The sequence below is a fragment of the Panthera leo genome, chromosome B2, assembly GCF_018350215.1.
Source record: "Panthera leo isolate Ple1 chromosome B2, P.leo_Ple1_pat1.1, whole genome shotgun sequence".
NCBI lineage: Eukaryota > Metazoa > Chordata > Mammalia > Carnivora > Felidae > Panthera > Panthera leo.
In genome coordinates, this window is record NC_056683.1 from 35,727,134 (window position 1) to 35,745,686 (window position 18,553).

At 41.1% G+C, this 18,553-nt stretch overlaps 1 protein-coding gene across 4 annotated transcripts in view; it reads left to right on the top strand.

Annotated features, from left to right (window-relative positions):
• Window positions 1-18,553, top strand: part of CMTR1 (cap methyltransferase 1) — a 54,638-nt gene that overhangs the window by 26,192 nt on the left and 9,893 nt on the right. For all 4 annotated transcript variants that reach the window (XR_006202580.1, XM_042938616.1, XM_042938615.1 and 1 more), the window contains 8 exons: window positions 1,244-1,340; window positions 1,661-1,793; window positions 2,506-2,685; window positions 14,686-14,742; window positions 15,522-15,579; window positions 16,081-16,149; window positions 16,782-16,913; window positions 17,885-18,007. Coding sequence is in view for 3 of the 4 variants with exons in the window: in XM_042938616.1 (XP_042794550.1) it covers window positions 1,244-1,340; window positions 1,661-1,793; window positions 2,506-2,685; window positions 14,686-14,742; window positions 15,522-15,579; window positions 16,081-16,149; window positions 16,782-16,913; window positions 17,885-18,007 (849 nt within the window). In the remaining variant the exon portion in view is untranslated. The remainder of the gene's footprint in view (window positions 1-1,243; window positions 1,341-1,660; window positions 1,794-2,505; window positions 2,686-14,685; window positions 14,743-15,521; window positions 15,580-16,080; window positions 16,150-16,781; window positions 16,914-17,884; window positions 18,008-18,553) is intronic.

Below are 18,553 nucleotides of genomic sequence, written 5' to 3' on the forward strand. Positions count from 1 at the left end.
TGTTAAATAATTTCTGATTCTGAGTCATTTAGCTATTACCTTTGTAGGACTGAGGCAGAGGGACCTGGCCTGGCTGGTGCCAGCTTAACAGTCATCAGCGTCCTTTACATTTTAAGAAAGTTATTGTTAAAACAACAACAACACACATACAATTTACCAACTCAGCCATTAAAAATTTTTTTTAAATTGTTTTTAATTTTTTTATTTGAGAGAGAGTGCAAACAGGGCAGAGGGAGGGAGGGAGGGAGAGAGAGAGAGAGAGAGAGAGAGAGAGAGAGAGAGAGAGAATCCCAAGCAGGCTCCATGTTCAGCGTGGAACACAATGCAGGGCCTGATCCCACGACCCTGGGATCATGATCTGAGCCAGAATCAAGAGTTGGACTCTCAACTGACTGAGCCACCCAGGCGCCCCCCCATTGCAACCATTTTTAAGTTCAGTAGTGTTGAGTATGTTCAAATTTTTGTGAAACAGATTTCCATGCTTTTTTCCTTTTTGTAAAATTGAAACTCTGTAGTCATTAAACAACTCTCCTCTCCCCCCTCCTCCAACTCCTAGCCTCCTTTACTTCTGTGCGAGCTTGGCTCTCTGCTCCCTGTTGGTATCTCACAGAGAGGGAGACCACTCCAGGGGTGGCAAGGCACATTCTTTTAACAAACACCCTGGCCAGAGACCCTGCCAGCTAGAGGGAGAGGCTCCAAGGTCTTGAGACAGGAAGGGGGTTTTGGTTAGCAGAGAACGAGATTACTGTGACTGTCAGTTGTGTTAACTTTTCACCTATCACCATCCTGGGGCCTGAACAGTGGCTAAGCCCAGGCAGAGTATTCACACCACTCTCAGGGTCTTGGACTGACCAGGGCATTCTGTTTCCTATCTTGTAGTTGGCCTGTGACCAGCCAGTATTTTGCCTCTGCCCTGCCTTACTCTTCCCCTGGGTTCCCAAATGGGTTTTAAAATTTTCTGGACCATCTCCTTGGAAAAGTAGTCTTGGTTGTATCCCCTGGGAGTGATGGAGCAGAAGAGTGGCCCTGTGCTAGGAGTCAGGCCTGGGTCCTGGTACTGGCTCCGTCTGCGAGGAGCCATATGACTGTGAAAATAATCTAAATGCTGAGCTGTATTTTTTATCAGTCTGATGGTGGAAATCAATGGAAACGCTTCAGGAAATCTTAATGAAGATGTAGTAGGGATGAACGAGGTCCTCATCACTACTCTTTCCTACTCCCGATTCTTATACTCTCGTTTCAGGGTTTCTCAGTGGAGGGACAGGAGAACCTGCAAGAGATCCTCAGCAAGCAGCTGCTGCTCTGTCAGTTCCTCATGGCGCTGTCTGTTGTCCGAACAGGTAACGCTTCCTCAGGTGTCTCCCCAGCCTGGGGTCCGCTAGAGGCCCTGTTTGGACACGAGCACGTATGGGGTTTTGGAGTAAGAAAAAAAAAAAAAACCTGCTTAAATCAGGTGTCAGTTGGCTAAATGAGGAATTTAGGGAAGTTAGTGCAATAGAATCCCCCAGAGTCCCCTCTAAAACTGAGACTACCCCTTAAATTGCCTCTTTTAATGGACCTGAGCGCTGGGTCCCTGGCTTTGTCACATTTACTCCTTCAGACTACCTTACCACTGGGTCAGAGCCCACTGACGGCTGTTGGTGTCTTCACTCTAATCTAGGAGGCCACTTCATCTGTAAAACCTTTGACCTGTTCACACCGTTCAGCGTGGGGCTCATCTACCTGCTGTACTGCTGCTTTGAACGAGTGTGTCTCTTTAAGCCGATTACCAGCCGTCCTGCCAACTCCGAGAGGTAAAGCCTTCCTCTCCATTCTAATCAGACTAGTTGACTAAATGTTAGAACAGAAAAGTGCAGCTCTTTGGCATAACTACTCAAGCTTGTACTCAAGCTACATTAAAACCCTGATTTTAAGGAAGTGATTAGAGCCAAGAGGAGTCAAGATTTGGATCTTACTGGTTCTGTGGTGTGTCAGTGCAACTTCTGCCTCCTTCTCCACAAACCTTATTCCTCACACTTAGGTCGGGGATCCTTGGCTTGGTCCGGGAAAGAGAAAGTGAAAAGGGGCACCTATGGGCTGGGCCAGGGCAGGAGGGCCACCAACCAGAGGCACTGTTGGCATCCTAGTTGGGACACAGTGCTCATGCATGACATGAGAGAAGATGTGGCCAGTCTGAATTGCTAGGTGGCTTGTTAAAAACACAGATTTCTGGGCCCTGTTCCTGGGGAGTCTGATTGACAAGGTCTGTAATTTAACAGACTGCCTAGTGACAGTGATACAGCCAGCCTGGCACCGGGCAGTTGGGAACCACTGCCACAGAGAGTAGAAATATAGCCCAACATAAAAAGGAAGGAATTGAATTGAACTTTTGCAGCACAGAATTGGTACTGTTCTTTGTGCATAGACTTAAGATTCTTTAGCTTTATGACTCAGCAAGGAGTTTGGGGAGGAGGAATGTGGGGGAGAAGCCCTTGCTCAGTGGAGTGACAGGGTATCTTCTGCCAGGTATGTGGTGTGCAAGGGCCTGAAGGTGGGCATAGATGACGTGCGCGATTACCTCTTCTCAGTCAATATTAAACTCAACCAGCTGCGGAACACTGATTCTGATGTCAACCTTGTGGTCCCCTTGGAGGTAATCAAGGGAGACCATGAATTTACTGACTACATGATACGGTCCAATGAGAGGTAAGCAAACCCAGTGTTTTTTGCTGATACCACTGTAGTTATCAAGGAAGACCAGAGATTGAAGGACTGAATGGCTCTTAGTATCACTTTGTCGATTCCCAAACATTGGTAACTAGGATTGGTGTGCTTGTTCCAGGGCTCTCTGGGACGTGGGGGACCTTGGGGACCCTTGTCCTACTCCCATGCCCTGTCCCTAGGGTGGCCAGTGGGAACCTGGTTGGTGTTGCCCTGCCCATGGGAGCCTGAATATGATAGTGGAACCTGATAGAGAGCAGCCTTGCCCGGTCCCTGGAGGCAGGAGTAACTCTATTTGCTTCTGTTTGTGAAAAGCCATCATGATTGTTGCCTTGTGAAACTCCCTGTTTGGAAACAGGAGATGGCTAGAAAGCAAATATGCAACATGCTTTGGAAATTTCTGGTAATAAAACTTTTTTGCCAGTTCATGAATTCTTTAGATGCGTGATCTGAATGCTGGGGGTTTTTTTGTTTGTTTGTTTGTTTTAAGCCTTTTTTTGGTTTCTGCCCCCTTCTTGTTATTGGTAATAATTTAAAGTTGACAGTTGACTCAGTTTTCTAAGGGAAAACTTGGAGAAAAATTTTTTGAGGTAAGTTGGAGAGTTGTATAGTAACAGTGGATCAGTAGAAGTGCTTTCTCACAGGGCCAAACAGGTGTTGGTGTCATTTCTAAGGGTATAATCCTGTCTCCCATGGAAGTTTGAACATATAGGTGGCCCTGGAGAATCACAGAAGGATAGAACGTCTTTACCCATTTGCCCACCATCCTACAGTGTTTTAACTTTGCACAGTACTGCCACATCAGCGCTTTCATCTTGATGGTAATGCTAGGCACCACGGTGGAGAAGACACTAAGCTTCGGCATGTTATACATGAGGAAACAGGTCCGGGAACTGGTCTAGAGTCAGCAACGCCAGGGCTTTGTAACATTTCTGTTTGCTGAACCGTGCTGCCATCTGCTATGAATGTGTGTGGACGCATGGCGGAACTGGACTCTGCAGTGCTCCCAATAGTGCAGTGTTTAAGCAGACCTACAATGAATCAGTTTGCTTTTTTTTTTTTAAAGATTGATGGATAATTCCATAATTGAAATGCAGATCTTATGTGTATTTTTGACAAATGCATATCTTCATATAGCCTACATTCCTATTAAGATTAAAAAAAAACAATCAACCTCAGGAAATTTCTTTGTGCCCCTACCTAGTCAACCTGGAAGTAACCACTCTTCTGATTTTTATCTTAGGCTGATTTTGCCCATTCTAGAACTTAGTGTAAGTGGAATCATATATACATACACACTTATGTGTCTGTTTTTTGTTTAATTTGTCTTTTTTCCTTACCGTAACATTTTTGAGATTCTCTCATGTGGTGTTAGTTTGTTCCTCTTTATTGCTGAATAGTATTCCATTGTATGGGCATACCAAATTTATTCTTCTGTTAATGGACACTTTATTTCCAGTTTGGGGCTATTCTGAATAAAGCTGCTAAAACATTCTTGTACAGCGATTTTGGTGGACAAATGTTTTCAGCTTTCTTAGATAAATACCCAAGAGTGGAAATTGTAGGTCATAGGTTAGATGAGTACTTTTTAATAATGCCATACAGTTTTCTCAAGTGCTTATATGAGTTTATATTCCCTGTAGCAGAGTGTGAGAATTCTGATTGTTCTACATCTTTGCCAACATTTGGTATTGTTAGTCTTTTTCATTTTAGCTATTCTGGTGAGGGTTTCTATTTTTGTTTATATGTGTGTGTGTGTGTGTGTGTGTGTGTGTGTGTATAGTTAATTAAGTACCTGTGTTAGTTTCAGGAGTACAACATAGTGATTCAGCATTTATATACATATATGAAATGGTAACTACAATAAGTCTAGTTACCATCTGTTACCATATAAAGTTGTTATGATATTGTTAACTATATTCCCTGTGCTATATGTTACATTCCCGTCTCTCATTTATTTAACTGGAAGATTGTACCACTTGCACCACTTAATCTCCTTCACCTATTTTGTCCATTCCCCCTCCACTCTTTCCCTCCTGGCAACCATCAGTTGGTTCTCTGTAAGTCTGTTTCTGTTTTGTTTTATTTGTTAATTTGTTTTGTGTTTTAGATTCTACGTATAAGTGTTTTTGTCTTTTTCTTATTTTGACTTATTTCACATAGCATAATATCCTCTAGATCCATCCATATTGTTGGAAATAATAAGATTTCATTCTTTTTTGTGGCCAAGTAATATTCCATTGTATATATACATTTTATTTGTCCATTCATCTGTTGAACATTCAGATTGCTTCCACATTTTGGCTATTATAAATAATGGTGTGATGACTCTAGGGGGACATATGTCTTTTCAAATTAGTGTTTTTGTTTTCTTTTGATAAATACCTAGAAGAATTGCTGGACCGTGGTAGTTTTATATCTTTAATTTTCTGAGAAAATGCTATACTGTGTTCCATAGTGGCTGTACCAATTAACATTCCTACCATCACTGCACAAGGGTTCTCTTCTCCACATCCTCTCTAGCACTTGTTATTTCTTGTCTTTTTTTGGGGAGGGGGGGTTGGTTTTCAGTTTCTTTTTTTTTTTTTAACTTGTTTTATTTTTTATTCTTGATAATAGTTCTGTGAAGTGATATCTCATTGTGGTTTGGATTTGTATATCTGTGGTGACTAATGACGTTGAACCTCTTTTCATGTGTTTATTGGCTGTTGAACATGTGACTCATGATCTCACGGTTTGTGGGATCAAGCCACACTCTCAGTGCGGAGCCTGCTTGGGATTCTCTCTCTCCCTCTTTCTTATCCCTTTCCTCACTTTCGCAAAGTAAATAAATAAACTTTTTAAAAAAAATTGATTTTTTTTTTTTTCTTTTTTTGTGAGAGCACAAGCTGGGGAAAGAGAATCCCAAGCAGGCTCCATGCTCAGCATGGAGGCTGACATGGGACTCAATCCCGTAACCCTAGGATCATGACCTGAGCAAAATCAAGAGTCAGACGCTCAACTGACTGAGTCACCCAGGTGCCCCTCTTTTTATTAAATTGTAATATATTTTCTATTTTCTATATTTTGAATACAAGTCTGATTTCAAATATGTGTGTTGTGAATATTTTGTCCTAATGTGTGACATGCCTATTCATTTTCTTAATGGTATATTTTGATAAACAGAAGTTAAAAAAAGTTTTTTTTAAGTTTATTTATTTTGAGAGAGAATATAAATAAGTAGGGGAGGGCCAGAGAGAGAGAGAGAGGGAGAGAGAATCCCAAGCAGGCTCTGTACAGAGCCTGCTGACAGCACAAAGCCCGTTGCAGGGCTCCAACTCACCCAGGTGCCCCCTACTTTGACCCTTTTTATTTGTTTGTTTATTTTTGAGAGAGAGTGCAAACAGGGGAGGGCAGAGACACACACACACACACACACACACACACACACACACACACACACACACACAGAATCCGAAGCAGGCTCTAGGCCCCGAGCTGTCAGCACAGAGCCGACCGTGGGGTGGGGCTTGAACCCACAAACCGTGAGATTATGACGTGAGCCGAAGTTGGAGGTTTAACCAACTGAGCCACCCAGGTGCCTCTATTTTTAAAATGTGTAATTCTGGGGCACCTGGGTGGCTCAGTCGGTTAAGTGTCTGACTTCAGCTCAGGTCATGATCTCACAGTTTGTGGGTTTGAGCCCCACGTCGGGCTCTGTGCTGACAGCTCGGAGCCTGGAGCCTATTTCAGATTTTGTCTCCCTCTCTCTGCCCCTCCCATGCTCACTCCCTGTCTCTGTGTCTCTCAAAAATGAATAAATGTTAAAAAAAAAAAAATGTATAATTCACTGGCATTAAATACATTCACATTGTTGTGCAACCATCATCACTGTATATTTCCAGAATGTTTTAATCATCCAAAACAGAAATTCTGTACCCATTAAACAATAACTCCCCATTTCTCCCACCTTGAAGCTCGATGAATTTGCCTGTTCTAGGTACCTCATATAAGTGAAATCATAACGATATTTGTTCTTTTGTGTCTGGCTTATTTCACTTCGCATAATGTTTTTAAGGTTTATATCATGTTGTAGCATGTGTCAGAATTCCATTCCTTTTAGGGCTAAATAATATTCCATACACACACACACACACACACACCACATTTTGTTTACCCATTCATCTGTTGTTGGATATTTGGATTGTCCCCACATTTTAGCTCCTGTGAATAATACTGCTTTGAATATTGGTGTGCAAGTAACTGAGCCCCTGCTTTCAGTTCTTTCTTGTATACACTTAGTGGAGTTGTTGGACCCTATGGTAATTGTGCTTAAAATGGTGCAGCTACAACTGCCATACTATTTTTTACAACACTTGGCCTATTTCACGTTACCAACAGTCATGCTCAAGGGTTCCAGTTTCTCCACATTCTCACCAACACCCGTTGTTGTCTCTCTGTTTTTGTTTCTGTTTTTGTTTTTTTTGGATAATAGCCCTCCTAATGGGTGTGAGGTGGTGTCTCATTGTAGTTTTGAGTTTTGATATTGAGTATATTTTCGTATTGGGCTGTTTGTGTATCTTTGGAGAAATGCTTATTCTGTCTAGTCCTTTGCCTATTTTTAAATTGGTGTTTTTCATTGTCAAATGGTAGGATTCTTTATTAATATTCTGGATGTTAATCCCTCATCAGATATATGATTTGAAAATATTTTCTCTCATTATGTGTTTTTTTTCCTGCATTGATTGTGTCCTTCAGTGCACAGATTTTAATTTGATGTGGTTCAATTTCTTTTTTTTCTTTTATTGTTTATGCTTTTGGTGTAATATTCAGGAAATCATTGCTGAATCCAGCATCATGAAACTTTTCACTGTGCTTTTTTCGAAGTGTTTTATACTTTTAGCTCTCATCTTTAGGTCTTTGATCCATTTTGAGTTAATTTTTGTAGATGTTATAAAGTAAGGGTCCAACTTCATACATTTGCATGTAGACAACCAGTTTTCCCAGCACCATTTGTTGAAAAGACTATTCTTTCCTCATGAAATGGTTTTGGTACCCTTGTTGAAAATCATTTGATCATATATGCAGAGGTTTACTTCTGGGCTGTCTATTCTGTACCTTTGGTTCTGTATGCCTATCTTTATGCCAGTACCACAGTTGTGATTATTCTAGCTTTGTAGTAAGTTTTGAAACTAGGAAATATGAGACCTTCAGTTTGTTTTTCTCGTTCAAGATTGTTCTGGCTATGGGGCCCCTTGAGATTCCATATGAATTTTAGGATGGGTTTTTCCATTTTCGCAAAAATTGCCTTTGGGATTTTGAAAGGGATTACATTGAATCTGTAGATTGCTTTAGATAATATTGTCTTGTTAACAATATTGAGTCTTCCAATCCATGATCACAGGATGTCTTTCCATTTATGTCTTTTTCCATTTTTGTCAGCAGTGATTTGTAGCTTTTAGTGTACAAGTCTTACACTTCTTTAGTTTATTTCTGAGTATTTTATTCTTTCTGATGCTATTGTAAATGGAGTTATTTTCTTCATCCTTTCAGATTATTCATTATTGTGTAGAAATGACTGGTTTTTGTGTGTTGATTTTGTATCCTGCAAATTGGCCAGATTTGATTATTAGTTGTAATAGTTTTTGGTGGAATCTTTAGGGTTTTTTTGCATGAAAGATTATGCTGTCTGTGAACTGAGATAATTTTACTTTTTTTTTTTTTTCCAGTTTGGATGCCTAGAACTTTTAATTTTTGATAATGAAATCCAGCTTATCAGTTTTTTCTTTTTGTTAGTGATTTTTCTTTCTAAACAGTCTTGGCCTAAAGTCATGAAAATATTCTTCTCTTTTCATGTAGACATTTCTTTTGTTTAGGTCTATAGCCCACCTGAAATTAACTTTTTGTATGTGGTGTAATGGTAGGGGTTGAAGTTCTTTTTTTTTCCTTAGAGATACCCAGTTCTAACACCATTTGTTAAAAATACTTTTCTTTTTCCATTTAATTGTCTTGGCACTCTTGTTGAAAATTTATCTAGAGCATTCTGTTCTGTTAATCTGTATGTCTTCTGCCATATTCTCTTGATGACTGTACCTTCAAACAGGTCATCTTGAGGTCAGGTAGTGTGTGTTCTCCAGCATTGATCTTTTTCAGGACTGTTTCAACTTAGTCTAGGTGTGTTGTTTGCAGTTCTGTGTAAATTTTAGAATCAGTTTGTCAATTTCTATAAGATTTGATGAAGATTACATTGAATTTATGAATCATTTTGGCAAGAAGTGACATCTTAATACTGAATCTTTCTATCCATAAATTAAACAATACCCATTTATTTAGTTTCTTAAATGTCTCTCAGCAGTGTTTTATAGTTTTCAGTATAGAGGTCTTACACATCTTTTGTTAAATTTATCCTTAAGAATTTTGTGTATTTGGATGCTCTTATAAGTGGTATTTTTTATTTATTTATTTATTTATTTATTTATTTATTTATTTATTTATTTATTTCTAAGTTTGTTTGAGAAAGAGGCAGAGAGAGAGTGGGGGAGTGGCAGGGGGAGAGAGAATTCCAAGCATGCCCCACGCTCAGCTCAGAGCCTGACACAGGGCTTGATCTCATGAGACCATGGCCTGAGCCGAAATCGAGAGTTGGATGTTTAACTGACTGATCCATCATGTGTCCTGTAAGGGGTATTTTAAAAATTTTGTTTTCCAGTTGTTCATTGTTAGTATGTGGAAATACAGTTGACTTTTGTATATTGACTGTGTATCTTGTGAGAATGCTTAATTTACTTATCGGTTCTATGAATTTGACTATTTTAGAGAACTTATATAAGTTATGGAATCATGTAGTATTTGTCTTTCTGTGACTGGCTTATTTCACTTAGCATGATATCCTCAAGGTTCATTCATGTTGTCTCATATTGCTTAATTTCTTTCCTCTTTCTTTCTTTCTTTCTTTCTTTCTTTCTTTCTTTCTCTCTCTTTCTTTCTTTTTCTTTTTCTTTCTTTCTTTCTTTTTTTTCTTTCTGTCTTTCTTTCTGTCTTTCTTTCTTCCTGTCTTTCTTTCTTCCTGTCTTTCTTTCTTCCTGTCTTTCTTTCTTCCTGTCTTTCTTTCTTCCTGTCTTTCTTCCTGTCTTTCTTTCTTCCTGTCTTTGTCTTCATGTCTTCCTGTCTGTCTTCCTGTCTTCCTTCCTTCCTGTCTGTCTTCCTTCCTTCCTGTCTTCCTTCCTTCCTGTCTGTCTTCCTTCCTTCCTTCCTGTCTGTCTTCCTTCCTTCCTGTCTTCCTTTCTTTCTTCCTGTCTTCCTTTCTTTCTTCCTGTCTTCCTTCCTTCCTTCCTTCCTTTCTTTCTTTCTTTCTTTCTGTCTAAATACTCTATTGTATGTAAAGGGGTGCCTGGCTGACTCAGTGGGTAGAGCGTATGGCTCTTGATCTTGGGGTTGTGAGTTCAAGTCCTACATGTGGTGTGCAGTTTACTTAAAAAAATTTAAAAAGATATTCCATTGTATATATATTACCACATTTTCTTTATCTGTTCATCTGTCAGTGGACATTTAGGTTGTTTCTACATCTTGGTTACTGTGAATAGTGCTTCAGTGAACATGGGGGTGCTAATATTTTTGCAAGATCCTGATTTCAGTTCTTTTGGATAAATACCCAGAAGTGTAATTGCTGGATCATATGGTAGTTCTGGTTTTTTTCTTGCCTTATTGAACTGACTAATTCCTTCAATTTGATGTTGAATTGAAGTGATAAAAGCAGACAGCCTTGCCTTACTCTTAATTTTAAGCATAAAGTGTTTAATCATTAAGTGTGGTGTTGGCAATAGGTTTTTGTAGACGTCCTTTATCAGATTGAGTTTTCTTCTATTTTGAGATTGTTGAGCGTTTTTATTTTGAATGGATGTTTAGTTCTGTCAGATACTTTTTGTATCTATAGAAATTATTATGGTATTATTCTTTATTCCATTAATACAATGAATTACATTGAATGATTTTCAGATGGTAAACCAGTCTTGCATTTTTTAATATGCTTTGGTTATGAATATCATTCTTATATATTCTGTATTTGATTTACTAATATTTTATTGAGTTGAGTCTGTGTTCATAAGGGTTATTAGTCTCTAAATCTGTATTCTGTTATTCTTAATGAATTGACCTTTTGTCATTATGAAATATCCTTCTTTATCTCTAGTAATACTCTTTGTCTTGAGTATATTAATACCTCATCTGGTATTAATATAGTCACATCAACTTTCTTTTGCTTAGTATTGATTTGTCTTTTTTTCTTCAATTCATTTATTTATTTATTTATTTATTTTTTATTTTTTTATTTTTTTTTTTTAAATTTTTTTTTTTTTCAACGTTTTTTTATTTATTTTTGGGACAGAGAGAGACAGAGCATGAACCGGGGAGGGGCAGAGAGAGAGGGAGACACAGAATCGGAAACAGGCTCCAGGCTCCGAGCCATCAGCCCAGAGCCTGACGCGGGGCTCGAACTCACGGACCGCGAGATCGTGACCTGGCTGAAGTCGGACGCTTAACCGACTGCGCCACCCAGGCGCCCCCATTTATTTATTTTTGAGAGAGTGTGAGTGAGCAAGGGGCAGAGAGAGAGGGAGAAAGAGAAGAGAAAGAGAATCCTATATAGGCTCTGCACTGTTAGCACAGAGCACGGGGTTTGAGCCCCGTGTCAGGCTCTGTGCTGACAGCTCAGAGCCTGGAGCCTGCTTTGGATTCTGTGTCTCCCTCTCTCTCTCTGTCCTTCCCCTGCTCGTACTCTGTCTCTCCCAAAAATAAACATTAAAAAAAAAATTTTTTTTTAAATCCTCTTATCTTGGTTGTTTAGTATCTCTTTATCCTGTTTTCTTTTTGTGTCTCAGTTCCTTCCTTTTTTGGGGGGGGGGGGCTGGTTGGTATTTTTTAATATTCGTTTATATCTCCTTGGATTTTTTCTTTTTTATGTCTTTTTGTTTTATATTTTAGCTAATTTATTTATTTATTTAATATATGAAATTTATTGTCCAGTTGGTTTCCATACAACACCCAGTGCTCATCCCAAAAGGTGCCCTCCTCAATACCCATCACCCACCCTCCCCTCCTTCCAATACCCCATCAACCCTCAGTTTGTTCTCAGTGTTTAAGAGTCTCTTATGCTTTGGCTCTCTCCCACTCTAACCTCTTTTTTTTTTTTCTTCCCCTCCCCCGTGGGTTTCTGTTAAGCTTCTCAGGATCCACATAAGAGTAAAAACATATGGTATCTGTCTTTCTCTGTATGGCTTATTTCACTTAGCATCACACTCTCCAGTTCCATCCATGTTGCTACAAAGGGCCATATTTCATTCTTTCTCATTGCCACGTAGTACTCCATTGTGTATATAAACCACAATTTCTTTATCCATTCATCAGTTGATGGACATTTCGGCTCTTTCCAGAATTTGGCTATTGTTGAGAGTTATTTTAGCTCTTTTAAAGATAACAGTATTCATCTTTAATTTATCATGGTTTACTTTCAAAGAGTATCCTGCTTTATGAACAATGTAAAAACCTTATTACCACAGTATATATGTATTTACAGTTCTGCCTTTGTGTTCTTGTTTTATATAAACCCTACTTTAGCTTGCTATTATTTTTATTTTAAACCATAAAGTCTATATCATCTTTTAAAGAGATTTAAAGTATATCTGCCTGTACAGGCATACCTCAGAGATATTGCAGGTATGGTTCTAGATCACTGCAGTAAGGTGAATATTGCAAATATGGCAAGTCAAATTAATTTTTGTTTCTTAGTGCATATAAAGTTGTTTATACTATAGGTTACTAAGTGTGCAGTAACACTGTGTACAAAAAACAATGTACACATCTTAATTTAAAAAATGCTTTATTGCTAAAAAAAATGTTAACCATTGTCGGGGCTTTTAGTGAGTCATAATCTTTTTGCTGGTGCAGGGTTTTGCCTCAGTGCTGATGGCTGCTGACTGATCAGGGTGGTGATTATTGAAGGTTGGGATGGTTGTGGCAGTTTCTTAAAATAAGACAATGACATTTGCCACATTGATTGACTCTTCCTTTTATGAATGGGTTCTCTGTAGCATGTGATGTTTGATAACATCTTACTGACAGAACTTCTTTCAAAATTGGAGTCCATCCTCTCAAACCCTGACACTGCTTTATCAGCTAAATTTATGTAATACTCTCAATCCTTTGTTGTCATTTCAACAGTCTGCACAGCATCTTCACCACGAGTAGATTCCATCTCAAGAAACTACTTACTTTGCTCATTCATAAGAAGCACCTCCTCATCTGATAAAGTTTTATAGCAATTCAGCCACATCTTCAGGCTCCAGAGTTCACTGATCACAGATTACCATAACAAATATAACAATAATGTAAAAGTTTGAAATATTATGAGAATTACCAAAATATGACACAGAGACATGCAGCGAGCAAATGCTGTTGGGAAAATGGCACCAATAGACTTGCTCGACACAGGGTTGCCACCTGCAATTTGTAAAAAATGCATTATCTGTCAGGTGCAGTAATGTGAAGTGCAATAAAACAAGGTATGCCTGCATATGTACATTTACATTTTTTACAAAGGTCCTTTGTATCTACTGACCTATTTACACATTTTGGTGTTCTTCATTTCTAGTTCTTGCAGAACTGGGTTTCTGTTTGGAATCCTTTCCCTTTGGCCTAAAGAATTTCTTTTAGCCTATTTTTATTGTGCAAGTATGCTGGAGTAATTTGTCTTTTGAAAATGTATTTATTTCCCTCTCCTCTTTGAAGGATACTTTTATTGGATATAGAATTTGAGGTTGGTCGTGTTTCTCTTTCAGCACTTTAAAGATAATGTTCCATTGTTTTCTGCCTTCCTTGTTTCTGATGAGAGAAGTCAGTCATTACTGTTATTGTTTTCATGCATATCATGTGTCCTTTTTCCTCTGAGTGCTTTTAAGATTTTCCCTTTGTTTTCAACATTTTGACCACAGTGTGTTTATATATGGTTTTCTTTGTACTGATTCTGCCTGGGGTTCTCTGACCTTGGATCTGTGGATTGATTTCATTTACCAGTTTGGGAAAATTCTTGGCTATTATCTTGTTAGTATTTTTGTCTTATTCTTTTTTCTGCTTCTGAGACTCTACTTATTTATGTTTAACTGTTTGCTATTGTCCTGTAGAGTTCTAATACTGGTATTTTTTTTTTTTTTCACTTTTTTCTCTATGTTTTGGTTTGAGTTTCTGTTGACCTCGTTGTCCCCAAGTTCACTGATTCTTTCCTCTACTGTTTTCAGTCTGGTGATAAGCCCATCAAAATCATTCTTCATCTCTAATATCATAGTTTTCAATCCTAGAATCTTGGTTTTTTAGAAATATGGTTTCTGTACCTCTGCTGAAATTCTCTATCTTTCCATGAATGTTGTACATCTTTTCTACTAGATCCTTTAATATGTTTTTCAGTTATTTTAAGGGCCATGTCTGATAATATGAACATCTGGACCATTTCTGGATCTTCTGCTATTGGATTGTTTCCCCTCTTGTTAGCTGGTCACATTTTCTTGCTTTATCACATGTCACACACTCTTTAACGCCAGACATTGTATAAAAGGATAGTGGGGATTACAGTAGCAAGGGCAGCTGCTAGTGTAGGTGGGTTGAGTCAGTTCAGTCTGCAGCTGAACTGGGTCTGGGCTTTGTCGTTGCTTTATTTAGAATTAATTCACTACTGCTTTCAAGTTTTTAAGGATGGGATCAGAACTTTCCTTTTAGCAGGACTTGGGAGCTGGGTGTCTAGCGGGTTTGACTCAGTTCTGCTTTATTGTAAGCCTTTAGCAGGCCCCATGTAACTATATCTTGGGGTGTAGTCAAGGGGGTTCTCTTTGAGTTCTCCCGCCCCTCTCCCCCAAATGTAGATGGCCACTGCTCTGGCTGAGCTTCCCTTTTTTGATATCTTTTGCCTTTTTTGGTAATCCTTCTGAAATTAAATCTTTTTTTTTCCCCCCCTCTCTCTAGCCACTGTAGTCTGCAGATCAAAGCTCTGGCCAAAATCCATGCCTTTGTTCAAGACACGTGAGTGTTGCCCACTCCCCAGAATTCTTTTATTTCAAGGAAAGATCTTTTCATTTTGCTCCTTCCTCTGAGCTCTTTATTTCATTTCAACAAACATTTAAAAACGTCTATTTTTTTTTAATCTTTTACTCTGCTGTGGTCTGTGAAGCATACCAGAGAAGTAGATGGCATGAACCTTGCCCTCAAAGACTTTATGTTTGTGTTTAGGCAGATAAGAGTACCCCAGGAAAAGGATACAGGAGGAATGTAGAGGGTGCATCAGAGGGTGTAGAGTGGCATAGTATGAGTAGAATGCCATACCAACAGTCCCCTGTTGAGGGGACACAGAATAAAGAGTGATCAAGAGAGGGGAGATAGGACTGGTCTAAGAAAACCATTCTTCTGGTAGGGGGTCAGCATAAGCTGATAAAGCTTTCTGGAGCATAGTGGCATCTTTTGGGATGGACTTAATGTGTATCAGCAGAGGAAAAGCCAGAACATGCTCAGAGAGGAGAGTGTGTGGGGAACTCTGGCATTCAGGGTGATCGGGAGGGTAGTCTTCCTTCCCTTTGTGGTGAGAAGGGGAGGTCATCCATTTTGTCTACATCTGATCCCCCTTCTTTAAGGGGCAGAGGCATGTGAGTGTTGTAAGCATCCTGGGCTAATGGCAGCATGGCCTCTGTGTGCACACACGTTTATTCATCTGGGCTTCCTCTCTTGGGAGTTCTGAGGGGTGCATGGGATGCACACTCCTTGTACCTCTTGGAGGTTTTAATCACTTGTTGGTTTTATTTTCCCAGAACCCTGAGTGAGCCTCGGCAGGCAGAGATCCGGAAAGAGTGCCTTCGACTTTGGGGGGTGAGCATCTCCCTAGCCCATTATTACTCCAGAGCAGGGAAGCTGTAGAGAAGAATGGATTGACCAACCCTGTCTACTTAGGGTTTCTCCTTACATGTAAACGTCTCCCTACCCTCACAGGGTTCCAGAGTTAGACGTCTTAGCATTGTCAGGAGTTACCTTTTTGGCCCTTTCACTGACATTGTGGTCCTGCAGTTGGGTCAAAAAGGACAAGGGTGGTGGGTGACCAGGCCTCATTTTGTTGCCAGGGCCCTATACAGCAACTCTCTGCCCACAGAGAGTCCCAGACAGAGGGAAGGGGCCTTTGTGGTGTGCAACCACAGGGCTTAAAGTGAGGTAGTGACCGGATTACCCACTCCCATCTCCTGCTTTCTAGCCCCCTTTGTTGGGGGCCATTGCCTCTTCCCCTGTCTGGACCTATCCCCTCGCCTGCATGTGCATACACACAGCTTTCATTGAAAGTACATTTGCAAATCAAAGCTCTTTGCTGTCTCCTTTCAGATCCCAGACCAGGCTCGAGTTGCTCCTTCTTCCTCAGACCCCAAATCTAAGTTCTTTGAGCTAATCCAGGTGAGTTTGGTATCTGTTGAAAATAAAAAGTCAGAGAGGCCTAACTTCAGATGTGGAAGGTATCAGACCCGTGCCATCCTCCCTCCAGATGCCTGGCCTCCAGAGGGCTTGTGTAGGCACCTCCTGGATTCTGAGGGGCTGGGCTTCATTTAAATCTAGCCCAGATTATGGGGCCGTTGTGCTGGTTTTGTGAGGTCACGGACTGGAGAATGAGGTTCCAGATGACCTCAGAAGAGTAGCATGTGTACATATTTCTGAATGGGGTGGAGCGGTCACTTAACTGCTCTCAGACCAACTACTGATGAGTCCTCGCCTTCAGTTTTATTGAAGGGGTGGCTTTTATATTCTGGCGGCATTTCCTTATAGCTCTGGTAAATTGATCTGTACTCAGGGAGTTGGTGTTCTTTCCCTTCCCAGCCTCTTCTAATAGGTCCTAAAGGAACACTCCAAGCAGATGGAATTAGATCCCAGTTAGTGCATGGTTAGGGAGAGCAGGGGGGCATGTTTCAGAGAGCAAGTGCTTCCTGTCCCTCGCCTCTCCCAGCCTGCCCCCATCCCTCATACAGGCACCCATACTGAGCGCCTGTCCCTTCCCCCAACCCAGCCATGTTTTCTCTGACCCGGGGCTGCAGGGCACTGAGATTGACATCTTCAGCTATAAGCCCACGCTGCTCACCTCCAAAACCCTGGAGAAGATCCGCCCAGTGCTTGACTACCGCTGCATGGTGTCTGGCAGCGAGCAGAAGTTCCTCATCGGTCTGGGGGTAAGTCTGCTGCTGGCTTCCTCTCTACTGTCGGGGTGGTGGAACCTTGCTCTGTGTCTGTGGGAGTCTGGACAGCTGCCTGCCACCCTCGGTGCGTGTTCTCTTGGCACTAGGGAGCTGGGGCTTTGACCCCAGGGAAGGTATTTCTTAAAGCTTCACTTCCTTTCTGTGAGTTAGCCAAGTGTCATTCATCCATTCAGTTTTTCATTCATTCACATTTGCGTATTCATCTCTGTGCATTGTAAAGGGAACACTACTTCTTTTCTTGTGATACTAAGCTTCCTAGGCTAACAGGATTGTCAGCAGGCTACTGTGGCTTGAATCCATGCAACCATTTCTTTGTAACACCACCCCCATCGGGCTCTGTGCTGACAGCCTGGAGCCTGCTTGGGATTCGCTCTCTCTGCCTCTCTCTTTCCCAAAACAAATAAATAAACTTAAAAAAAAAAAAAAAAAAAAAAAAAAGTGCTCAGCCAACTGAGCCACCCAGGCCCAGGTGCTCCATAGGCTTGATCTTTTTTGAGGGTCACTAATCATGGACTTGGGCCTTTTTTTTTTTTCTTAATGTTTGTTTATTTTTGAGGGAGAGACAGAGCATGAGCAGGGGAGGGGCAGAGAGAGAAGGAGACACAGAATCTGAAGCAGGCTCTGAGCTGTCAGCACAGAGCCCGACACAGGGCTCGAACCCTTGAACCGAGAGACCACGACTGAGCCAAAATTGGACACTTAACCAACTGAGCCACCCATATACCCCTGGACTTAGGCCTTTTGAATGGTGCCCTGGGCCTGTTCCCTACCACCAGGACTGAGCCAGATCTCTGTCGCTGAAGTATAACACTAATCTCTCCTAGACATTTTCTTCTGACATTTCCCAGCCCCATCAGCTTATAACCGCCAACTGAAAGCTCTTTTGAGCGCTCACCCCTCAATCTCCATGCCTGCCTCATGAGGCCCTTTCTCTCTGCCTGTAGAAGTCCCAGATCTACACGTGGGACGGCCGCCAGTCAGACCGCTGGGTCAAGCTAGACCTGAAGACAGAGCTACCCCGGGATACTCTACTGTCTGTGGAGATCGTCCATGAACTGAAAGGGGAGGTCAGAGGTGGTTCTGCTCATGTGTTCTGGCCTTGCCAGCTAGGGAACTGGGGCACGGCTGAGCCTGGCCCTTTTCCCCCCAAGTTAACTGGGTCACATTGTGGTGCTTGACAGGGCCCAGAGCTGGGGGAAGGCTGTGAAATGATTCCTCCTCCTTGGGTAGTTGCTCGAAACAATGATACGTTTAGGTAGGAAGGATCACAGTCCCCATGTGTGCAAGAGGGAACCTCAGTCATCTCTGGGCATCCTGGGCCCTAGTGGGCCTGCTGGGTATTTTTTAGCTGCTGATTTTGTTTTTACCAGGGATCCCTTGAGCTTTGGCCATGACAGCCATACAGATGACTTTCAGAACAGTCAATGGGAACAGTGGACAAGATTGGGAAGCTAGGCCCCGAATGGAGCACCATGGCGGCAGCCTCACTGAGTTTGAGGTTCAGGGGTGCTCATCACCTAAAGCCTTAGATCTCTGGCTGCTCGGAAGTCTGGGCTGGTGTGGTGCTGAGAATGATCTGGGAGGGAGGCACAAGAAAGTTCTGTGTTTGGAGT